The 23,905-nt window shown below is 61.7% G+C and overlaps 3 protein-coding genes across 4 annotated transcripts; 2 read left to right on the plus strand and 1 right to left on the minus strand.

Annotated features, from left to right (window-relative positions):
* The first annotated feature begins 13,206 nt into the window (after nucleotides 1-13,206).
* On the plus strand, nucleotides 13,207-18,864 carry EFNA1 (ephrin A1). The gene is made up of 5 exons (XM_032845113.1): nucleotides 13,207-13,409; nucleotides 16,492-16,787; nucleotides 17,641-17,706; nucleotides 17,843-17,893; nucleotides 18,047-18,864. Exons 1-5 carry the CDS (start codon nucleotides 13,318-13,320, stop codon nucleotides 18,157-18,159), a joined length of 618 nt encoding a protein of 205 aa, XP_032701004.1. The 5' UTR covers nucleotides 13,207-13,317; the 3' UTR covers nucleotides 18,160-18,864.
* An 869-nt stretch (nucleotides 18,865-19,733) lies between these two features.
* SLC50A1 (solute carrier family 50 member 1) lies at nucleotides 19,734-21,764 on the plus strand. Of its 2 annotated transcripts, none has more exons than XM_032845095.1 (6): nucleotides 19,734-19,866; nucleotides 20,162-20,239; nucleotides 20,357-20,480; nucleotides 20,992-21,153; nucleotides 21,410-21,529; nucleotides 21,614-21,764. In XM_032845095.1, exons 1-6 carry the CDS (start codon nucleotides 19,787-19,789, stop codon nucleotides 21,713-21,715), a joined length of 666 nt encoding a protein of 221 aa, XP_032700986.1. In that variant the 5' UTR covers nucleotides 19,734-19,786; the 3' UTR covers nucleotides 21,716-21,764. The 2 variants fall into 2 exon arrangements, with proteins under 2 accessions (XP_032700986.1, XP_032700987.1); XM_032845096.1 differs by having other exon boundaries at nucleotides 19,857-19,932.
* Nucleotides 21,765-22,415: 651 nt separating this feature from the next.
* DPM3 (dolichyl-phosphate mannosyltransferase subunit 3, regulatory) lies at nucleotides 22,416-23,002 on the minus strand. Its single transcript, XM_032845098.1, has 2 exons — nucleotides 22,937-23,002; nucleotides 22,416-22,764 (listed from the first exon to the last, which is right to left on the minus strand). Exon 2 carries the CDS (start codon nucleotides 22,757-22,759, stop codon nucleotides 22,481-22,483), a length of 279 nt encoding a protein of 92 aa, XP_032700989.1. The 5' UTR covers nucleotides 22,760-22,764; nucleotides 22,937-23,002; the 3' UTR covers nucleotides 22,416-22,480.
* Between the last annotated feature and the right edge of the window lie 903 nt (nucleotides 23,003-23,905).

Below are 23,905 nucleotides of genomic sequence, written 5' to 3' on the forward strand. Positions count from 1 at the left end.
GCGGCGGCGGACGTACCCGCACTGAGCGCGTCATCACCGCTTGTCCGAGGCGCAGTGTCACCGGGTGTGCCCCGAGCTCATCCGCGAAGTCCTAAGCCTCAGCCGGAGGGGAGTGTAGCCTCCGTGCGCGGGCAGGCGCGGGAACGAGGGGGCCTGCCAGGTGGGGTTGGGGGGCAAGGCGCATGCGCCCTTTACACCTGCCACACATGCGCCCTTTACACCCGCTCGCGCATGCACCTTTACACCTTCCCGCGCATGCGCCCTTTACACCTGCCACGCGTACGCACTTACAGCTGCCCGGCCTTTTACTAAAATATCTTCCTCACTTCTCGCAGGTGAGAACACGGAGACTCCAGACCGCTGCTCCTTAGCATTTCAGCTCCCAGCCCTCCTGGCTCCTCAGCCCCTGTTTCTTCCCAGGCGCCAGGCCCTCCCCAGGGCAGCAGGGAAGCCAGGGAAAGGGCATGAGGACCGCCGCCCTGTAAAGGTCCGCGCCTCCGCCCCAGCTCTGCCCCAAGGCGGCCTCACCACTGCACGCCAGGGAGCTAACAACTGTCGTTGTTGTCCTTCCTTCCAGGGAGCGGAACAAACCTAGACGTCTAGATCGCCGCTGCCTTCAACCTCGGCGCCTGAGCAGGCTGCAGCCTGAGGTCCTGCGAATGTTCCTTCCGCGCTCGGTTTTGGGTTCCACGAGATCCATCCCCCAAAGAATAGTGCTCCGAAGCCAGAACGTTCCATCCTCCGCCGTCAGGCAGCTGCAGAAGTCCTAACGAAGACAGACTCACCATGGGTCATCTTTCCCCCCACAAGTGCTGTCCCCCAACAGAGGAGTTCCTAACAAGAGAGACGTTAGAACTACAGAGGTCAAAACTATAATAAAATAAAACTACATTTTCTTCAAATTACATCTCAAAGTCCACTAATTCTAAATTCAGCACAATGATAGGTACCTTCCAGCGAGGCTTCGGACAATGAATTAAACAAAATTCTGAAGTGTGAGGACCTCCCAGGTTAGGTCTGCGCCCGTGCACTGAGCCGGTGCGGGGGCTTCCTGCTCACTCAGGATTGTCTGCACAGTCGTCCTCTTAGAAAGCCCACTGGTTTAGTCCCACGAAGCTGAGCAGGAGCCGGCTCTGAGCACAGAGCAGTCGAGGCGGCGCTGACGGCCGGCACCGGGCTCTGGTCCCCAAAGCGCGTGCTCCAGGAGCCCACACAAACTCAGACACATTCAGCGGAACTTCGAAAGGGAAGGGACCAAGTAAACGTTGTAAAATACAGAAGGTCGCGGGGCCCCAGAAGAGGGAGGGACAGATGCATGGTGAAGGCCCCAGAAGGAAGGAAGAAGCCAGGAAGGGGGGGGGGGACGTGATCCACCTCATCATCTAATGTATCCAAATGTAGCCGCTGCTTTCTAACGATGACGTCTTGTCAAATCCTATCACGCCCACTCGCTTCAGAAGTAAAAATCACACACCTGCATTAGTGCCCCTACAGGCCTTTAACTAATGATTTATAAGTATATTCATTTTTAAAAAGATGCTAATTTCCCAGAAGAAACCACCCTCCCCAGTCCTGAGGCCCTTCCCGCACATTCCAAAACTAGGAACACACACCCTGACCAACAACGGGCTCCTTCTCTCGGCCGTGCTGCCCGCCAGCCCCTCCACATCACCACCTCCAAACTCCCTCGTTAACCTGAGCTCTGGGCCACACACACACGTGTTCCCAGGTCCCCATACACAGTGCCAGACAGGAAACACATTGGAGGATTTTAAACAATTTTAAAATGTGCCTTCAAATTTTACAACTTACTTTACTTGCCCGAGGGAGGAACCAAGCCCCCTATATAAATATCACCCGCTCCACATCCCACCCAGCTTGGCTGGTTTTTCGGTGTGAGGCTTGGGGTGAGTTGGGGGTGTGTGTGTTTGTTTATTTATTTATTTTCATTTCATCTGTGTCTTCTACGGTCACTGGCCCTCTAGGTCATATTTATTTTATAGGTGCTCTAGTGAGGGTGGAAGAGGACAGACTCTAGCTGGCTCTGGGCAGCCGCGAGCGGGAGCTCCTCAAAGCCAAGAGCCTCCTCGTCGGAGGCCGGTGGTCCCCAGAGTCAGGGCGGCTGTGGGCAGAGAGAAAAGGCCCCTCTCCTCCCAGCAGGGGCTGGGGGTGCCCACCCGGAGGGAGCCGGGGGAGAGGGGCCCTTCTCAGGGCCCCAGCCCCGTCCACAGTGGCTTGCTTCTCGCCAGCCTCTCCTCCACTCACAAACACGAGTCTCCTGGCGACCAGGGCTGTGGCGGTGGTGTTCTTTGTTTTCTGTCACCTTCAGTGAAGTGGAACTTGCGTGTGGTACTATTCACACATTTTATTTTATTTTTATTTTATTTGAAAGTGAGAGAGCACAAGCAGGGGGAGCAGCAGAGGGAGAGGGAGAAGCAGGCTCCCTGCCGAGCAGGGGGCCCGATGTGGGACTCAGTCCCAGGACCCTGAGATCGTGACCTGAGCTGAAGGCAGACGCTTCACCAACAGAGCCCCTCAGGCGCCCTGTATTGACACGTTTCCAAGCGTGTGGGTGCTGATGACCCTCAGCAAGTGTATTCACACGACACCCACCACCCGGTGAAGATGAAGACATTTCCATCTCCCAAGAGAGCTGCCTCCGCCCTCCAGTCGGACCCCCAGCCGCTCCCCACGCCCACCCCCCTCTCCCAGTCAACCGCTCATCTGCTACCGGTCACCGTCCATTAGATTTGCCTGTTCTAGAAGGGCACAGGGGTCCACAGTAGGGTCAGACACTACTGCTTGCCAGCCCTCGCCTCCTCCGACCCCCACAGGGTACCCAGGTTCATCCACTGACCCACCGTGTTGTGCAGCTGCCCTCTACGTCAAGAGAGTTGTGCAAACACAGGCCGCTGGGGAGGGGCGGGCCCAGCAGGGGGAGGTCTCGGGAATGTCCTCAGCCTTCTACATGGTGGGGACAGAAGGCAGATCAGTGATGACAAGGGCCTTGGGGCCTCATGGCCATTCTGGGCCTTTGTGATAGAGTATGGGCAGGTGACGTGTCCCCCACCTGGTGCTCTTGGCTCCGCCCCCTGCCCTGGTTGTGTCCTTGGCCAACCGCGCCTGGGGCAGGGCCAGCCTCATGCTTTCTGCCAAGAGCCTTGGCTGGGCCACTGTCCCAGGACAGACTGTGGCAGGACACAGTACTGTTGGGCAAGTGTGTGCCAGGGTGGAAAATCTCCAAGCAGCCAGGAGGGGACCCCTCCTCACAGGAGAGTCCTCACTGGAGGGGCTGAGGGAGCTCCCCCAGGGCTCCACGGCAAAGCCCTCACCCGAGAGAGGACCGGAAGACCTGGAGGGACAGCTTGGCAACCGAGGTGCAAGCCCATCGTCGGTCCAGCCGCAGAGCAGCTGTGTGCAGCCCAGACCCGCCAGAGGACCCCGCAGCAGCAACAGGGGAGAGAACAGGGAGCTCCCTGCTGCCCACTCCCCAGCTGGCAGGCAGCGATAGCTGGGACCCCAGAGTAGGCCATGTGACCTGCCCGGGGGGGGGGGAACCATCAGCAATGTTTGAGGGGGACTTGGTAGGGGTGTGGCGGTAGCATGAGGTCCTGGGTCAGGAAATAAGAGCAGGAGCCTGGGACTGGAATCTGTGACTGTCACTGTGCAGTAAAAGCCCCCAGAATTCCTATCATAATCGCTAACCCCATGGTCTTCTCACACTGCAGACCCACCTGCTTTCTGAGTGCCGAGCCTGCATCGTCTCGCTCACCACCAACCGTGATCCTCTGGAGGTGTCATAAAGGAGAAAACTGAAGCCCCATGTGCTTTGCCCAGGGTCACATCCCAGGCAGTGACCTAGCGAAGCAAAGCCCCTTCTCCAGCCTGGGGGAGGCCTGGAAGCAGCTGATCCGGGAACGGGTGCCTCCTGCCAACCCCTCCCTCCCAGCCCCGTCCCACCTCCACTCTGAAACCCAGCTGTGCCCCTAACCAACCTGGACTCCCAGCCTCTACCCTATGCCCCACCCTCACACTTTCCTCCTGGGACCGACTTCCTCAGGTCCCTTATGCATCTCCAGGCTCCCTGCACCAGCTCTTCCCTCTTTATCTACACCTGGGCCCACATTTCTCCATCCAGATTCCTCTTCCGATCCCTGCCTGGTCCCTGCGGGCACCGGTTGCAAGCTGCCCTCTCTCACATGGGTTCCAGGGCCTCCAACCCCTTTCCCTGCTCCATCTGCCCGCTGCTCGCTCAGAGCGCTGTCCCAGGCCCAGTCCCAAATAGGCAACGTCTCAACCCATTCCCTGAGCACTTCACAACGAGCCTTAACCTGCCCCAGGAGAGCTCCCGCCCTTCCGTGAAGAAACGTCTGCAGCTGACATGTCCGGCCTCCTGGGTCTGGACCTTCCCGTCATCACCGACCCTCCGCCGGCGAGTCCCTGGCCTCCAGTGACAGAAACGGACTCTGAGCCACTTGAAACAGAAAAGGGTTTATTGGAAGGAAATTCAGTGTTTCTCACAGTAGGTGGAAAGGCCGGGAACAGGGGGACAAGCAGGGATCAGGTGCATGGGCCACAGAGCTAGAGCCAAGACCACGGGATGATCCTGGTAGGAAATGAGCACTGGAGTCCCCCCGGCTCTGAATCCCTCTTGTGCCTTAGGAGCCCCAGGGGAGCACCTCACTGGCGGTGCTCTGAGCTCCAGCGGGAAAGGCCTGGGGAAGGGAGGACTTTATCTGTAGGCTTCCGCAGCTCTCACTCCTGCCCGGGCTTCTCAGGCTGAAGGGACAGCCCCGCTGCCCCCCACATTCGAACCGTTGCTGCGCCTGTAGAGGTGATTTCCAGGATGGCCTTCCATCTCCGTGTCCCCAGGGGCCTGCACCGAGGCCCGTTCTCACTGCCCCTTTCCAGGAGCGGCTGGCAGACTGCTGGCCAGTGCAGTGCCCCGATGGGCTGCCAAGCCACCTTGTTTCCACAGCTGGCATCACCACTGACCAGCTGTGTGGCCTCAGGGAAATTAGGAACATCTCTGTACTTGGAGTTAGCCCATCTGTGAAACGAGGCCACTGGAACTGCCTGTCCTGGACGGTGGCTGTGCCAATGAGGACCCTCATGTACACTGAGTGCTTCCGAGGAGCCCGGGCCCCGGAAGGTTCTGTGACGCAAGCTATGACTCCCGGGCCACCTTGCCCACCGTCCATACTGGAGTCCCCAAAGCTTCTCTCGCACTCTGCCTTCCCACAGCTGATGGTTCCCCAGTGACACACAGCCCACTCGGTTTGTCTCTGAGGCCCAATCTGAATGGCCTTGGCCCATCCAAAGCCATTCTCCCTCCAGGACACGGGGACAGGACATGGGACTCGTGCCTGAGAGGAGCTTTTCCAGCGGAGTCCCACACACTCCACACACCAGCCTTGCCCTCCAGCTGTTTGTACACTCCTGCCCCTCCTTCCACACATGTGCACCCCTCCCCCACCTCCTCTTCACCGCCACCCCACCCCCACGCCTGGGTCAGACCCAGCTTCCCAAGACCCCTGGGCTAGTGATGGCGCCAAGACCAGGGTAGGGGGTGAGGGAGGAGCTGGGGGCAGTTAGGAACCCAGGGGAGAAGAGTAGGCTCCGAGGGACAGACCCCGCCCAAGTCCTTCCCCGCCCCCCAGCTCTACCCCACTGAACCTCAGGGCTCTGGGTGGCCACGTTTATCCGGTTCCGCCCAGTGGAAGCAACGCTGGCGCTCCTGGGGATCCCGGGACAGTCACTGCGGGCTCAGAGAGGGTAAGGGGTTTTCTGGAGTCCCCTCTGCAGGGGCACAACCACCTCTGTTAGCTCCCTCCCTGCTCCCGGTGCACCTCATCTGGCTTGCCCTGCGACACTGGCACAGCGCCTGATGCTCGAACCGACCTCAATAAATGCTCCTGAAGGGCGCCCTGAGCTCCCGGAGGACACCTACTGGCTGCAGGAACAGGCCAGGGTGGGCAGAAGCCCTGGAGGTCTGCACCTCATTGACCTGTCCCACACACCCCCTCCAGTCCCTTCCAGAACCTCCTGCCTCCATGCCCCCCCTCTCCCCCCCCCCCCCCCGGGGTCTATAAACACTCCCTCCTCCCCCACCCCCCAGCAGCCCCCGTCTGCCCACAGCTGATCAGCCGGCTCAGGCTCAGGCCTCTGCTGTCCACCCAGGCCAGTAAGGCGGCCGTGTGGATGGAGGAGCGCAGCCCAGATCCAAGCCCCACACACAGCAACCGTCTGAATTCTGGAGACCTCCACCCTCCAGCCTGTTTCCTGCCCTAGTTGGGGGCAGGGGGGTCCAGTTCCTGCCTTTGCCCACCTCACAATGTGTGGGAGTCTGTAAAGATGAAATAGTACGCGATAAAATGCGCAGCTGAACATGCTGGGAGGTCGTAAAGTGTTACACAAATGTGCGGGGTTCTGAGCCGGCCGTCACGTGGGCACTAAACCAGGGCCTCGCCAAGATGGTCACCATAGGGGCGCCTGGGTGGCTCAGTGGGTTAAAGCCTCTGCCTTCGGCTCAGGTCATGATCTCAGGGTCCTGGGATCGAGCCCCGCATCGGGCTCTCTGCTCAGCGGGGAGCCTGCTTCCTCCTCTCTCTCTCTCCGCCTGCCTCTCTGCCTACTTGTGATCTCTGTCCAATAAATAAATAAAATCTTAAAAAAAAAAAAAAAAGAAAGAAAGAAAAGATGGTCACCATAAACCCTCCAGAGCCTCGAGGAGGGTCCGGGGCTCAGGACGGGGGGTCCTGAGATTTCTGCCGCTTCTGTGCGTGACCTTCTCCTCTTCACCGCGTGTTCTGCATGGATCATATACTCCTTCCGTCATCAGAAAAAAAGGTTATAGGGGTGGGGACGCCCGGGTGGCTCAGTTGTTAAGCCTCTGCCTTCAGCTCAGGTCATGATCCCAGAGTCCTGGGATCATGACCTGAGCCAAAGGCAGAGGCTTTAACCCACTGAAGCACCCAGGCGCCCCATAAAATTAAAAAAATTTTTTTTAATTAAAAAAAAAGGGAATACTTCTGAAATAAGTATCTAAACTCTTGGTCTTCTACCATGTCACCGGGAAGATTCTAGCCAGTGGTGGAAAAGAGGTTTACAGGCAGCACTGAGAGTGGCCTTTCTCCTGCCTGCCTTCATAGGCTTTTCCCCCCCAGGAGACCTGGAGCTGGGAGCTGAAAAGGGGAAGCAACAGGCAGACGACGCGGGCCGACTGGGTCTGCGGATATGGGACCCAGCGAGAGGCCCCTTGGCTTCATGCTGAACGGAAACCAAACCGGAGCCATGAGGAGAAGCCAGCAGAGGTCACCAAGGACACGGACCGAGTAGATAGGAAGAGAGCCTCAGAAAGGAAAGGAGAGGACAGCGAGCCTTATCTTTGCTTGGGACCTGGGGTGTTTATTGAGGGTGGTAGAGCACATGTGTTCCCAGTAACCCAAGAACAAAAACCGGTGTCTAGCTGTCCCCCATCAGTCACCAGTACCCTGGAGCCTGGGCTCTCGATGAGTCAGTTGTCTTGGGAAACCTGGTGATGACCTGCCCCTTCCCTCCATAGTTATTTGCGGGAAGGTATCTTTGGAAGACTGCAAAGAAGTCACTAACTCCTTGACCTTCTCAAGGACTGTACTATCTGTTCTAGAAGGCGTGTGTAAGGCGGGGGTGTAGGTCCTAGCGAATAGAAGCAAGAAAAGAAGTGGTTTTTTGTGGGGTTCCCTTAGCTCCAAGGAATTCCCAGCCCTCCATACAGCGGGCTTTCCTTCCCCACCTGGAGACTCAAGGCTCGGCACGGACCCCAAGTACTCTGAGCTCCCCACCCTCCTGAGCTCCAGGCGCCCACCTCCGGCTGCCCCCCGGGGCACTGCCCCCAGAGTCGCACTGGCTCTTTACATGCCACCCACCTCCAGTGGGCGCAGCTGGGTGCCCACCCTTCTCCCCAGCTAAGAGACTCAGTTTCTCCAGGGAGCAGAGAAGGTCCCAGCTGGGGGACGTGGGCCCCAGGCTGAGTCCAAGCGGCCCCTTCTCCTTCCAACATGCAGGTGTAGCCATGGACACTGGGCCAGGTCTTTCCCCAGAGAGTAGATTGTCTAGGCAGCTGCTAGGAAAGATTTCCTTACCAGATAAAAAGAGATCTTTACAAGGACAAGACCTTCTGCTCCCACCCCTTTCTCCTGCGGCTCCCATAGCAGGGACGTCGCTCTGTGGCTGAAGCCACCATCTTCTGACCACTATTGTGAGGGCAGCAAAGAGGGGACAGGCAGGAGGGACTGGATCCTTGACGACACCAATGAGCAGCTTTCAGATGCTTCCAGAGTGCTTTGTCATGGCGGGCAACAAAACCTCTTGTTTAAACCACTATTTCTGGGGTTGGCGAAGTATATGCCTTTGGCTCAGGCTCAGGTCATGATCTCAGGGTCCTGGGATGGAGTCCTGCATGGGGGGGTGCTCTCTGCTCCCTGGGGAGTCTGCTTCTCTCTCTCCCTCTGCGCTCTGCCCCTCCTCCACCCGGCTCCTACCCCTCCAGTGGAACTAGCCAGCCCCCCCTACCTCTGAGCTCCCTCCTTGACCCACATGCTAATTGCCCAAGTGATTTTTCTACACACCAGTCTGCTTGTTTCCTGCTCAAGGATCTGGGAGCTACAGAACAATGTGTGAGATCCTGAGCATAGGTTCAAGGCCATTGGCAACATGACCCTTGCCAACCACCTTCTGCTCTCATCTCCTCCCCCAGACCCATTCTGTACTGGTGGCTCCCCCAGAGGAATGGGGCACAGACTCCCAGCCCTCCCACACTCATCTCAGAATGTGAAGGCCTACTTATCCTCCAAAACCCATTTCAAATATCCCCTCCTCCATGAAGCCCTCCTCACCCAAATAAACATTCCATCCTCTGTGAGTCCACAGCCTATTGTCTCACTTATGTCTCTATTACATTCTTAGCCTATATTCTAACCACGTATTTGCCAGGAGGACTCAATTCCTTGAGGGCGAAGACGTACTTCAGAGCCCCCAGCGCGCCTCCCGGCACAGTGTTCCGCGTGAGTGATTAGTCAGTTCTCGGTGGAAAAGGCAGCAGTGCAAAACACCTTCTGGTGCTTTCTGTGCAGAAACCACAGTCCCATCCTCCTCAGCACTCCCTGTTCCATCTCCCTCCCACTCCCCATCCTGCCCAGCCTCCCCCCCAACACCACAGTGGGCTGGGGCGGGGGAAGACCTCTGACTTCTCTCCCTTCTCTCTGAGTCTACCCCACCCTCTCCAACTCTGGAGTCAGATTTGAGGGAGGGACAGATCCATGAGGTTCTGGTCACCTTGGCCCTCAGTGAGAGAACTGGACCTGTAGTCAAAGGAATCTGACTTCCGTTTGGCAACATCAAAAACATTTTCTCACATCTGTGAGATCCTCCAAAATCTAAGAAAGCAGATGTCCAGGTTTCATGTAAAATGTAAGCTCCACGAGAGCAGGGCCCTTACCTGTTGTCCTCCACCAAGCCCCCGGGGCCCCACCCAGAGCCCCCGTCTGGAGTGGGCACACCATAAACGCTTGTTGAATGGGAGTCAATCTCAGGGTCATCTGTAAGTTCTTTTCTTTCTTTTTTTAAGATTTTACTTATTAATTTGAGAGAGAGAGAGAGAGAGAGAGAGCACAAGTAGAGGCAGAGGGAGAAGCAGACTCCCTGCTGAGCTGGGAGCCAGACACAGGGCTCGATCCCAGGACCTGGAGATCATGACCTGAGCAGAAGGCAGACCCAACCATCTGAGCCCCTCCCCCAATCGGGCGCCCCTGTTAAGAACTAAGATGCAATCAGCTGTGCTCAGCAGCGGAGGAGAGCCCGAGTGTGTGTGGGGCTCTGATTTATGTCCACGCAGCCTCATTTCCCCCAGCCTCATGAAATGTTATGTTGCCATTAACAATATTGTTTACAAAGGGTTTATAACATGGAAACTGTCTTCTGTTGCAAAGCTAAGAGGGAAACAAAGAAGTAACAATAGAAATGAGTCATATTTATCACACTATCTAAAATCGAACAAAGTTTCAAGCAAGGGCTGGCAGTGAAGAAACAAAATGCTAACAGTGACTGGCCCTTCCCTGCCCCTCATTTTCCTGTTCTCTTTTTTCCAACTTTTGAGAAACATACACACATTACTAATAAGGTGGGAAACAGCCTTTATTTTTCAGAAGAACAGGGACAGAGCTCCAGGCTCAGGACTCACCCTGACAGTGCCTGTCCCACCTCATCCCGCCTCACCCCATCGCCCAGAGATGCCCTCAGGGCGCCCTGGGACAAGGTGGCCCTGGCCTTCCCCACCTCAAACCACAGAGCACTCAGCAAGGGAGTGGCAATCAAGCAGCTCTGTCTATTCCAGACTGGAAAGGGCCCTCCAGGAGGGAGTGCCCCCACCCCCCCAGGTGGACAGCCCCCTCTCTGCAGAGGCCAGGCTTGCCCTGGAGCCCTCAGAGGGCTAATCCTGTACCTCAGGAATTCCCAAGAAGGACTCACAAGGGAATTTCCCAGACAGGCAGACAGACAGACAGCCACCTCAGACATGTCCCGTCACTGAGCACAGATGTTTGCCTGGGGGTAGCAGAGCTGAGAGTGAACTACCGCGCACCACTCAGCGGGGACAGGCTGTCTGCTTCTGCTTCGAGAGCCAGACAAGAGACGCCTGGGCAGGCAGGGGCTGGGACAGGAAGGGAAAGGAGGGGGTGGCCGAGCGTCAGACCGGAAGTGCCCCGTGAGGTCTCCTCCTGGATCGCGGGGTGCCTGCAGCCCTCCTCTAGGTCCAGCAGGCGTCGCCGAGGCTCTAGGCGCAGCAGGGCGAGCCAGGGGGGCGGTGGACAGCACCCAAGCCAGTGGTTGTCTCTCCTGTCCCCTACTGGCCTTAGACTCCCCCTTACCCCCGGTGCCCTTAACACCTGCACCTGAGGTGCCCCATCGAGTCTGACAAACGACCCCCGATGCACGAATACAAGGATCGAAGGGACCAAAAAGGGACCAAAGCCTCAAGCGAGAAAACTGGGGACAGCGCCAAGCTGGGAGAGGCCCCCCAGCTCCTCCCCACCCGGCTGGCCCCAGCCCTGCCCCAGCCCTATACGCAGGCAGAGCGGGAACCGACGTGGCCCCGCCGGGCTGGGCGGAGCGCGCCCAAACCTGCCCGGCCGAGCGGCGCAGCCCAGGGACCCCACACGTTCCCGCCTCCAGGCCCGGCAGTCGGGAAACGGGGGATGTGCCCCAAGCCGTCTCCTGCGGCGGCGGGCAACCCAGGGCCACCCCCTCTGAAGAGCTGCCACCAGCCCTCCCCTCCGTAACCCTCTCCCGGCTTCTTTTCAGAGCAGTGAGTCCCGCAGGAGCTGGGCCCCTTCTGTCGGCAGGGATTTCCCTCCCTCCACGAACACGGACTGACCAACTACCACGTGCGCCAGGTGCCGGGCAGGCGCCGCGGTGGACTAACAGACCCTGCGCTCGCGGAGCGGCGATCCCCGGACACCCGAGCAGGGATCGGGTGATCTCGCCAGGGGTACGTAGGAAGCCCACACCCAGGTGTCCTCCCAGGTGAGCCTGGCGCGCGCGAGGCGCCGCCCTGGGGTGGTGGGCGGCGGACTTCGGACCCGCGGGAGCCTCGCGCCGCACGTCTGCAACCGCCGGGAGGGGCGCGCCACGGGGGGCGGGTGCGGAGACGGCCCCGCGGAGCCAGGCGGGACGCAGACACTCGGTTACGCTCGGAGATGTTTACAGTCCGCGGGGCCGATCTCGCCTCCCGCCGCCCGCGGCCCTCGGAGGCCAGCCCCCGGCCCTCCTCGCCCCGGGCTCCTCCCCCGAGGGACCTCCGCGCCCGACTGGCAGCGGCGTCGCGGCCGCATGTAATTACAGGCGCTGTCGCCAGGCCCGGCCGTAAAAGAAGAGGATGAAACGGCCTGGGCTGCAGGGAGCTGGGCCCGAGCCGGCCGGGAGCCCCGGGTATGCAGCTTCCGGCGAGGTGCAGCGGCGGGGAAGGGCCCGCCAGGAAGGCGCACACGCTCGCCACGCCGGCCGGGCGCGCGGACAGCCACGCAGTGACACACACGAGCCACCGAACGCCCGCAGGCACACGGCCTCGGGCCTCCCGCTCCAGACGCACACGCGAGCCTCGGCCAACACCTGTCCTCCCTCGGGCCGAGCCTGCTCCGGACGCCTGCAGATCCCGGCGGGGAGCGGGGCTCGGGGAGGCCAAGTCCAGCGGGTGGGAGCGCCTGGCGAGGGGGAGGGTCCCGCCGGCCCGGAGCCTCCGCCGCCCGGCCCGGGGGCCGCCGTGCGAGTCCCCGCCGCTCCCCACAGGCCCCGCTGGCCGGTGCACGTTTCCCCTGTGTAGACACGCCATTCACTAACACGAGCACAGGCGTGGTCCCAGTTAGTCACCTTCGGTGAAGGCCCGGACTCTCACACTCCGTTTTCAAAGCCCCTTCGCTCGGTACCCACGAGTGTCGGCGCACACGCGCGCGCACACCCAGGCACGTCACTAGCGCCCTTTGGCGCACTGGAAACGAGAGAGAACGCCCAGGAGCCCGAATGTCCCTCGCTCGCGCTGTTAATGACGGGCAGAGGCGCCCTTAGCTCCAGCCGCACGCGTGACACACTCGATCACACAGGGTCGCACTTTATTCCCGGCATCCAGGCGATGACACAATCTCCCGAACAAAGACAACAGTGACAAACCCAACAAAAACAAACAGCGCGTGTGGGGAAGGGCAGCCGAGCGGAGCCCGGGAAAGACGGGTGGGAGGAGAGTGCGCACGCGGGCGCCCGAGCCTGGGCGTGCCAGGCTCGGGAAAGGTGCGCGGCCTGTGGACGACCTTGCAGCCCGCCAGACCCGCGCGGGCAGCACCACCGGGTCCCGCGCCGCGCGTTCGCACACCTGCCCGTGCAGCTCGTTCCCTTCTCCCGCACGCCACGGAGCCGGGGGACACAGACCCAGCGCCCCGCACAGGCCCACGGGGTCGCCTGCAGAGACGCAAGAGAGCGAAGCCGCGGCGCGGAGCACCTGGGTCGCGGCGGGCGCTCAGAGCAAGCTCGGCTCCGCGGCCCTCCCCTCCCCCACCTCCTCCACCTCCTCCACCTCCCAGCCCCCAAGCTCGGCGGCCGCCGCGCTCCGGGCGGGGTGGGGCGGGGCCGGGGGCGGGCCGGGGTGGCGGGCGGCGCCGGCCCAAAAGGCGGAGTCGCCCGGCGGAGGGGCCAGAGCCGTGCGCGGTGCAGAGGGCGCCGCCGAGACAGCCCGCGGGAGCCCGGACCCGGAGGATCCCCTCGTCCTCGCCCGGCCGGGCCAGGCCCAGCGCTATGGAGTTCCTCTGGGCCCCGCTCTTGGGTCTGTGCTGCAGTCTGGCCGCTGCTGACCGCCACACCGTCTTCTGGAACAGTTCAAACCCCAAGTAAGCCCCGAGTCTCCGGCCGGCAGCCCTGGTGGCACTGCCCACCCCGAGCCCCCTGGCCCCGGTAACTGTCCCGGCCAGACCCTGACCAGGGGCGGGAGGGACTCCGTAGACTTTTTTCCTCTCCCTTCTCCGGGGGGAGCACCCCACCCCTGGGCAGGAACCTTCCCGTGACTACTTGCACAGGGATCTTTCTGCCCTTCCTTTCCTTCTCTCGGGCACCTCTGTTACCCTGAAGTGAGGGCCGCTTGCTGAACAGTTCCTGCCGGCCAGGGCTCTTGTTTTAGGCCCTTCTGCCACAAGCTTCTGTGTGTCACTTGGACATCTGCCCACATGGACAGGTACCTGATGTGACATCAGGCGTAAGCAGAATGGTCACTGCAATCCTGGAAGGACCCCTCAGCGGGCCCCTCAGGCCCCCTCAGGACCTGGCCTTCCCACTTTTGGCGTCTGTGTTCTGTGTTTGAGATGATCCTGGGGAGCCCCCCCCACACAAGGCGTCTTCCCAATCGGCATAACAGGGGCACATGCGGTGTGTACATAGGCTGAGGGAGTCACCTGTTTATGAGATGGGGGGCAGAGGGAGGGCAGGGGAAAGGCTCAGAAGGAGTGGAATGGGTTAAAAGGGTGACAGAGGGCTCTGGGAAGGAAGGAGTTAATTTCTCCCGGGCAGGTTTAGAGCTGGGAGGCAAGTGGTCTTGGGAGGAAGAAGCCCCTTTGGACCCTTTGTTCTTGCCCTTGAGTTTTCTGAAGTTAAGGGAACAATATCTGTGGGAAGAGGGGAGAGGGGGGCAGGGTGGAGCAGGGAAGGGGGCTGGGCTGCTTGGGGTCAGGAAAAACACTCCACTCAGCTTGGCCACCCCCAGCCCTAGCACGCCTGCCCCCGCCTTGAGAAAAATGTTGTGCCAGCCTCCTCTGACCCTGCGGCCACACTGCCTGGTGGGGGTCTGTGGGCTGGGGCTTGTGGGTCTGGGAGGGAACAGCCAGCTGCCAACCCCGGAGGCCAGTGCCCTTTTGCCCACTGGCCACAGGGGCAGCCGGGTCAGCCCTCTCCACCGTCGGCTTCCTGTTCTTCAGCTCCTCGCTCCGATCTTGTCCTAGTGGGAGAGAGCGAAGTCCCTGTTTATGCCCATGCCAGGTGCTGGCTGGAAGAGGAGGAGGGGCAGGAAGCCATGAGTAGGGAGGGGGGAACCTGGCCTTTTCCGTTCCCAAGCTCCCAGATTTCCTCTCTTTCAGGAAGGAGCCTCTTCCTTGCCCCCCTCCCGGCCTTCCCTGACGCCGCTGCTGCCCCCCTTTCCCAGACGGGGAGCCAGAGTCAGAGGAGCGCTGAGTGGAACAGACTGTACTCCCAAGAGGGCAGTCATGGGTGCCCCCAGCAAGCACAGCTTCTGCCCTGTCCATCTGGCCTCACGTGTGCACACACACACACACACACACACACTCCTCCAGCCCCAGGACTGAAGAGAAGCCAGGCAGAGTGCCGCGCACAGGCGGCCAGGCCGGCTCAGCTTGCAGCACTGATGAGGGGGCGAGGAGCTGGTTGGGGGTGAGGCCGGCCAGGGTGACTCAGGGCAGTGGGCATCAGCGGGATCTCCAGGCCCCAGGCCCCAGGCCCGGGCGCGGGGGGGGGGGGGGGGGGGGTGGTGCGCAGCTGGGGCAGGAGGGCAGGGCTGCCGGGAGCCGCGCCCCGGGCTCCTCGGTGCTCCGCCCACTCAGACCTGCCAGCTGCTTGGGCCTGCAGGATCGAACCCGGCACAGGGCAGGTCGTGGCCCCGGGGTCGGCGGGGGGGGGGGGGGGAGGCCCGCGGGGGGAGGGAGATGCTCCCAGGTTCTCATGAGTGCTGGGGCGGGTGGCAGGGGTGGATGAGGAATGAGTCAGTGCCCGTCACGGGAATGGGGGAAAGACGCCAGGCCCAGAGCTGAAATACCTGTTCTGAAATGGCTTCTCTGTTTATCTCTCCAGAGAGGAATTTTAAAAGCCTCTCCCTCACTCGCGCGCCTCCTCCCCTCCTCCTCCGCCACCGCGACTCCCCCCTCGCCGCGTCCCCGTGGGGGAGGAGCCCGGGGTAGCCGGGCGAGCGCTGGCACGCTGCCCCCAGGCCCGGCGCGGTGGGGGAAGCGGGGGGGGGGCCGCGGCCGGGACAAGGGGTGCCCACCCCAGAGGCCTCCCGCCGAACTCCTGCCCTCCCCCCAGCCGGGCCGCCGCGTCGGTTGGCAGCCAACAGTGCTGAGTCCCGCTGGCAGCGCCGGGGAGTTCAGAGCCAATGACCCGCTCGGAGGGGGGCGGGGGAGGCCCCTCGCCCGGCGGGATACCGCCCGGCCCCGCTGGAGCCAGGTGTCGGGGCCGCCCGGCTGGAGCCCGAGGGGCCTGCGGGAGGGAGCTGGCTGCCCCAGGGCTGGCGGGTGGAAGAGGAGGCCTCCCACCGAGGCCTCCAGGCGCTCTTCCTCGGAGGGGGCAGCGTGGCTCTGGAAGTAAAGGGACTGGGAGGTCTGGGGTGCTTTGGGAGAAGCGGACAAGGAGGCCTGAGCCCAAAGCCGAGGAGCCGGCAGGGGATTTGCTGTGGGCCCGACGTGCTGGGGATGGCGGTTCAGTTGACCCTTGTGAATGCACCCAGGGGCTCGGGCTGGGGGGTGGGGGCGACGGCCAGGAGTGGGGGACCCCAAAGCCGCAGGTGCTGCAAGAGCCGGGGTTCCTTGGCCCCGATTGCCCGGAAGGGTCTCAGACTGAGGGCTGACAGCATTTTAAAGAGCCACTGGGAGAACAGTTTTGGGGAAGTGCTTCCCGGAGAAGAGCAGGACACCGCCAGGGGCCCTTCCGTGGGCGACGACGTGGAGGCCAAGTGCAGTGCTTTGGTACCCGAAGGGCACTAAAGCAGACACTACTTAGAGGGTGAGCAAGAGGTAGTGCTGGGGGCAGGCGTGTTTGAAGATGGTGTAAAGATCCCGAAGAGGTCAAGAGCCATAAATATGGAGAGCTGGGATTCTGGAAAAATCTTCACGGGGCCCAGGGAACATTTGGAAGCGCGCAGCCCCAGCCGGGCCCCCGAGTGACCGCCGGCTCTCTCCCGCCGCGCCCCCGCAGGTTCCGGAGTGAGGGCTACACGGTCCACGTGCAGCTAAATGACTACCTGGACATCATCTGCCCGCATTACGAGGACCACACGGTGGCCGAGGCTGCCATGGAGCAGTACACCCTCTACCTGGTGGAGCTCGAGCAGTACCGGCTGTGCCAGCCCCTGTCCAAAGACCAGGTCCGCTGGCAGTGCGACCAGCCCAGTGCCAGGCACGGCCCAGAAAAGCTGTCGGAGAAATTCCAGCGCTTCACGCCCTTCACGCTGGGCAAGGAGTTCAAGGAGGGACACAGCTACTACTATATCTGTGAGTCCTCGGTTCGCGTGCCGGCCGCCTGGGGCCAGGCCAGCGGGAGGCACGTGCTCGGCACAGCCGCACATGGCTCCTTCCCATCCCGAACTGTTTTCATGCATTCGTGGGACAGCGTGGCATGAGCTGCTGTGTATGAGGCGCTCCACTCTGCACAGCAGGCACAGAGATGAAACACTGTAGGGTCCCTGTCCTCCAGAAAGCTGGAAAGTGACACACACGGGGCACTGACCATTAGAACAGCGGGCTACGAGGATTCATAGCCTTGGGGAAGTGACGTGGGTCCTGCTGGGCTCTGGAGGCTCAGGGACGTGTTCCTGGGGCAGATGACCCAAGAGCTTAGGACAAGCAGGGACTCTGGCTAGGCACAAGGGGACATGTGCAGAGGGACCATGACGTCTTCAGGGAACTCCACATGGCTCGGTCTGGCTGCAGCAGGAGGGACCCTGGCAGTGGGAAGAAGTGGACAGGGCTCATCACGGGGGCCTGGGAAGTGCGAAGGAGTTTGGACTCGGTCCTAAGACCAGTGGAGAGGCCCTGGTGGCTTCAGGAGTTAGAAGATCTGCTCAGTGGGGCCTGGCTAAGGGAAGCATCGTGCGAAGGCATCCGCCAACTTCAGGGTGGGGCGAGTGAAGGATGGACTGTGGCAAGAGGACAGGGTCTGTGTGCTTTTTAGCGCCACCTCCAAATCCAAGAGTCATTGCAAAGAGTGGGAGCTTAAACAGGAGGCAGAAAGGGGGCAAACAAGGAAGGTGAGACTCACAGATGAGCGGGAAGAGGGGCATTTGCACTTGTGTTTCCTCCCAAAGACGTTTCCTCCCTTAATGCTCTGCCTGGGTCTGTCTTGCAGCCAAACCCATCCACCTCCAGGAAGACCAGTGCTTGAGGCTGAAGGTGACCGTCAATGGCAAAATCAGTGAGTGTCAGAGCCCTGTGCGCCTCCTTCCTCCAGCTGTGTGCGGGGCCTGGGCTAGCGACCTGGGGTGGCAGGGTAGTCCCGCCCACTCACCTCCCCCGGACAGGCCCTGATCAGCCACCACTCCTCCTTTCAGCTCACAGTCCTCAGGCCCACGTCAACCCCCAGGAGAAGAGACTTCTGGCAGGTAGGTAGCTGGAGCAGACTGGGCCTGGGGTCTGCTCACGGAGGCATAGAAGGCGGCTCCCTTGCCAGGCGGGGGCTGGGGGAACCACGTGGAGCCGGGGGCCAGGGCCGCAGTAGGGCTGCTCACCTTGGGCACTGGCCGCTCACCTTGCAGATGATCCAGATGCACAGGTTCTCCACAGCATCGGTCACAGTGCTGCCCCCCGCCTCTTCCCACTGGCCTGGGCTGTGCTGCTTCTGCCACTGCTGCTGCTGCAGGCCCCGTGAGAGGGTGTGCCACATCTGACCTGATGATCGAACGGGGCTAGGAGGCAGGACAGAGGCGTCCCTCACCTGTCCTGGGAACCGTTCCCGCCACAAGCACAAGCTGCCACTCAGCAGCCTCAAAATGGGTATTAAGGGTTTGACCCAAAGGAGCTCATCAAAGCTGCCAGTGCCTTCCCTGGCTCCACCCCCAGGGACAGACAAAGAAGTGGGGACAGTCCTTTCCCCACCATTCCTGACCTCAAGCCAAAGAAACGAGCCATGCGGACATGGCCTCTTAAGAAGAGCACTGTAGGGGCCGAGCTGGAAGGGGCCTGGGGCCACGAAGGCGGACACTGAACTTGGCAGAGATGCCCCTCCAGAGAGAGCCGGGATGCCCAGATGAACTGACCGACAGAAAAGCACAAGACGGTTCCATGCTTGGGAGCCAGAGAGCAGAGAGGCAGCGTGCTTGGGCTGACCCAGCGTCTCTCCCGAGGCTTCAGGAAGTCTTTGGAGCTGCCATGGAGAGGTCTGTAACCAGGCACTGCATCCAGTCCCAGCTGGGGGCAGCACTGCCCAGAGCGGTGCCCGCAGGGGGGCTGTGCCACCCCATGCCTAGAGTGTAGCTGCAAGGGCAGGGCCCACGCGTACAGGATCTGTACATAAACTTAATATGTGTCTGTGATTTCTACAACTGGAGTTTTTTTATACAGAAAAATAAAGCAATCTTGTTTCTTTATTTGGACATGCTTGTCTGCTCCCCCACCCCCTCCTAATTTAGGACCACTGAGTCCCCGCCATGTGCTAGGCTCTGTGGGACACCAGGTAGCAACTCGGCTTCAATTTTCTTCCTTCCCTCTGGAAAGAATACATGTGCCCGGCCAGCACCGAAGGCTGGGGTGCTTCCTCCTCTGTGCGCCACGCGGCAGTCTCTGGGGCTCCAGGCTGCACCCCACTCCGGCAGCGCTGGGCTTTGGCAAACTGTTAGGGGCTCCTGCTGTTGAATGCGTCAGGGGGACGCCGGCTGAGGCACGGCCGGCCGCCTGGTCCCACAGCCGCAGCAACCGGGGCGAGTGGGCCGTGGGCGGCTGCAGGGAGAGCGGTCAGCAGCGGGTCCTGCCGGCTGGACTGGGGGGGTCAGCGGCAGTGCTCCAGCCCACCGGCCCAGTCACCCGAAGTTGGCAGTGTGCGGAAGGCAGAGGGCCTGACAGACTGTGATTCCCAGCAAGCCCCCTTATTTAGGGGAGACGCTGGGAAGAGGCTTCAACAAACCAGGGGAGAGCCTGGGCAGGTGAGGTTGCCATCTGGGCTCCGGGCGGAACAGGTCCGGCAACTGAGGTCGGCCACGACGGCTCACGCGCCAGAGACTTGAGGATGGGGTCCGGGTGAGTCGGGGGGTGAGCGGAGAGCGAGGGGCGGCGGCTGTCCGTCCTCTCGAGGGCGCGGACCGCAGGGGCGGGGCCTGGCGGCGGGGGCGGGGCCTGGTTCCGGCGGGACGTCCTGTGGGCGGAGCTGCGGGTCCATTTCCGGCGGACGGCGGCGCGCGGGGGGAGGGGCCCCGACGCAGGGGCGGGGCCCCTCCGGCGGCGCGGGCTCCTGCCCCGTAAGCGGACGCGGCCGCGGGGCCCAGGATCCGACGCAGGGGGAGATGGAGGCCGGCGGCGCGGCCGACTCGCTCCTCTCCGGAGCCTGCGTGCTCTTCACCCTCGCCATGTACTCCACCGGCCTGTGAGAGCGCGGCCGGGCGAGGCTGGGCAGGACTGGAAGTCAGGAAGGGAGAGCGGGGACAGAGAGGTGGCCGCAGCTCCGGGCTGCATCCGAAACCTCGGTCAAAGTGGCTTCGGGTCGAGGGATCCAGGGCACATGGTTGAGGCTGGGCACTTGAGGGAGAAGCCAGAGAGCTGCGGGCGGGGGCGGGACCTGCAGTTGTCCGAGGACGACCACAGGCATCGGGGATCTCGACTCCCCAGCAGCTCGGTTCTCCCTTCCCATCTCTCACCTCTGCTTTCGGCGCCCGTTACAGCTCGGACCTCAGGCAAATGCGGACGACCCGGAGCGTGGACAGTGTCCAGTTCCTGCCCTTTCTCACCACCGACATCAAGTGAGACGGGCGACGTTTGCGGCGGGAAAGGTTGGGGGGGGACGCTGAAGAGGCCCCTTGGGGTCCCCCTCCCATCCTCATCCCCGTGGCGAAACGACCCTCCTGTCCACCCTGCAGCAACCTGAGCTGGATGAGTTACGGGGCCTTGAAGGGTGACGGAACCCTAATCTTCGTCAACGCCACGGGCGCCGTGCTTCAGACCGCGTATATCTTGGTGTACCTGCACTACTGCCCTCGGAAGGTAGAGCCCTCCCGCGGACCCGCCTCTCTGCCCCGCGCCCTGCCGGGCTTCCCAGAATGGTAGGAGAGGCCGGCACTGCCACCTTTTCCTGGAAGGCCCTGCAGCCTGGCAGTCCTCCTTCCTCCGTGGAGCCGCCGTCTGACACTCACAGAGCACCGCGCCCCGCGTTTCTGGCAGGCTGGTAGCTCTGCCCGGCCTGATGGTGCCTTGCCGCCCAGCTAGCTGAGGGACTGTGCATGTCTCTGATAGTTCCTTCAGTCAGGCCCAGTGGCTGAGAAATGAGCTGATTAGCTATGCTTCCCCAATCATACCAGCATTTATTAAGTTACTACTGTGTGTACCAAATTCACACGGAAAACAAAAACAAACCTCTTCTCTCCTAGAAGCCGCTAGCGCTGTGGGGGATGGGACATGTGTTTGTCACTGGTGGGAAAGAGGCTTAGCCCAAGGTCAGTGGGTCCAAGAGGGCTGCTGGAAACATCTAGAAGGAAGGCTACTGTCTCCCCTGCAGCGACCGGTGCTCCTCCAGACTGCGACCCTGCTGGGGGTCCTTCTCCTGGGTTTTGGATACTTTGGGCTCCTGGTGCCCAACCTGGAGGCCCGGCTCCGGCAGCTTGGCCTTTTCTGCAGCATCTTCACCATCAGCATGTACCTCTCACCACTGGCTGACTTGGTGAGTGGGCGCTGTCCGGGGAAGTGGGGGCAATGAGGAGGGTCAGGGTCCCTTAGCCGGAGGCTGTAGCTTACCCTCCGGAGGAGGGAAGATCCTGGAAGACAGGGCAGTAGTGGTAGGTGAGTGGGAGGCAAGAGGGAAAGGCGAGGTAGCAGAAGATCAGAGAGGAGTTTGACCCTTTTTCTGAGGAAATTCGTAGACAAGTGGGAGCTCTACGGTGTGTCTGGAATAGGGGTCTTCCAACCTCGTTCCACAGGCCAAGATCATTCAGACAAGATCAACCCAGCGTCTCTCCTTCCCACTCACCATTGCTACCCTCCTCACCTCCGCCTCCTGGACCCTCTATGGGTTTCGGCTAGGCGATCCCTACATCATGGTAAGCTGAGCAGAGCGGGACGGGTGACAGGTGTGCACCGTGGAGAATCAGCCCCTCTCCTCACAGCAGCCCTTGTGACCTCAGGTGCCCAACCTACCAGGGGTCCTCACCAGCGTCATTCGCCTCTGGCTTTTCTGGAAGTATTCCCGGGAGCAGGACAGGAGCCACCCGCTCTTGCAGACCTGAGGGAGTTCACCCGACCCCTGGGCACCTTAAGGCCAACCTGCTACCAAAGAGGGCTTGTTGCAGCTGTTTCTGCTGACTGGCTCCATGAGCACAGCGGGTTGTGGAAAGGAAAAAGACGGCTCTGAGAACCGAGGGACCAAAGAAAGTGTTTTGCTTGGAAGATTGGCTGGGACTTGGGAGATGAATCACTTATTTTTTATAGATTATATTTTTAAATTGTGGACCTTGAGGTGAAATCCTTAGAATGTGCCTTAAAATAAATCATTCCCACCCCTGCCCATCAAAGCGTAGTCTCTGTTTGGTGATTCTCAACCTGTCTGCTCTGGTGACGGGCAGAAGGTGCACTGCCCAATCCACAGTTGTTCCACGGGCTGGGGTCGGCTCAGAAGACGAATCTGAAGGAACCAGGATGGCGAAGAGCCCTAGGAAGGCCTTCACAGATCGGAGCCTGGGCATAATGAACAGAATTAGGACTTCCAGAAGTCCTTCCTGTCGGGGTCAAAAGGACCAAGAAAGTGAGATGACAGTTCCCTCTCGAGAGGTCTTGAGTCGGGGCCTTTGCCTCCTTCGGAACAAGGAAGGAGGCGGGACACAGACAAGGATGCTTAGATAAAAGCGGAGGTGACCCCAGGAAGGCGCCCCCTCCCCCACGGCTGGGACACGGAATCCCCAGCTCCCGCTCCCCATAAACGAGACGGAGTTAGAAAATAAGCTGCTCTTTAATGGGCGGCGGGAGAGAGGCTGCGGGGGAACAAGGCCGGGGTGTCAGAAGCGCAAGCCCCTGCGCGCCAAGTCGGCCCGGGCCTCCTGGATCTGGCTCTGCAGCTCGCGAGCGGCGTCCTCACAGTCATGGAAAGTGGCCACGCGGTAGCCCACAGTGCCCAGGGCGTAGCAGCCGGCGGACACCAGCAAGTAGGCCGGCAGCGGCCACAGCACCTCCCGGCATGACGAGGGCAGCTCCAGGCCCAGGGCTCCCGTGGTCAGAGCCGCCCAGGTGGAGCCCAGGAGCGCCAGTCCCCAAAGCCACTGCGCTAACTTCGTCATGGGCACTGCGGGGAGAGAAAGCGGGGCTCGCGGTCCCTTCCGCCCCGCCACCCCTCTCTGCCTGAGATCAGTTCTCTGTCCCCCTCACCCACCCTCCGTAACAGCTGCCCCCAGGACCGCTCCGCTGCGGCTCGCACCCAGCTAGCGCCCCGCTTTCGGGCCTCACCCCGCACTCACCTCCGCCGCTGTCCTCCCAGCCCCGCGCGGCTCCGACGTCAGCGTCCGGAAGGCCTCTCGGCTCGCGCGGCCTTCTGGGAGTTGTAGTCCGCGCGGAGGCGGCTCTCGCGCCCCCTGCGCGCGGCCTTCTGGGAGCTGTAGTCCGTGCGGTGGTTCCTGGGGGAGGGGCGGCCGCCGCGTGAGTGGCCGCTGCGTTGGGCGAGCGGCGGATTGCGGCCCGAGGGCCCGGGGGCTCCGGTGTCGCTTCTGTCCCTCGGGGCCCCGCCTCCCGCTGGCTGGCGTCCTGCCGAGGACAGCCTCAAACTTTGCAAGGAGATGGGCATGTAATCCGGTGCACGTCTTCTTCCCTTCGCTGGACGTTCCGTGGTCACCGGGCTGGACCTCGGAGAAACGGAGCCGCGCGCGCCCCCTGCCCGGAGCAGAGGCCTGGACCACTGACCGCGGCGCCTCGAGAGCGCTCTTAGGACGGGGTCGTCGCACCTGTGAAGAGACGCGGGGAGCCGCGGTGCCGCCCGCAGCCCGGGGTGCGGGGGCTCCCAGGAAAGACGCGCGTGGGGCCGGGGGCCACCTGCGGAGTCGCGGGTGTGGATCCGGCGGGGTTCGGGGTGGGTTCGCGGCGGGCGCGCTGGCAGGGCCCGGCGACGCTGGGCCTCAGGGGAAGGGCACGGACGACAGCTGCCCACGGGGGACCCCCCCGCCCCGCGCCCCGGGCCGCCCCTGCGGCTGACCGGAGCACACCCGGGAGGCGCGGGCCGCTCAGCAGACCGGGGAACCGGCCAGAACGGGGTGTGGGGAAGGACCGAGCTCAGCGCGGAGTTAAAGGCGGGTTCAAGCCGAGCGTGAGTTCGGCGACGGCATCGGCAAGCCTGGGCCGAGCCGGGGCCGAGGGTCCACCTGGTAACTACGAAATTAAGGTAATTAATTTAGAGAATTATGTAATAGATAACTACGTAATTAAGATAAACACAG

Source organism: Lontra canadensis, unplaced genomic scaffold, assembly GCF_010015895.1.
Source record: "Lontra canadensis isolate GAN:19392208 unplaced genomic scaffold, GSC_riverotter_1.0 scaffold160, whole genome shotgun sequence".
In the NCBI taxonomy this organism is placed as follows: Eukaryota; Metazoa; Chordata; class Mammalia; order Carnivora; family Mustelidae; genus Lontra; species Lontra canadensis.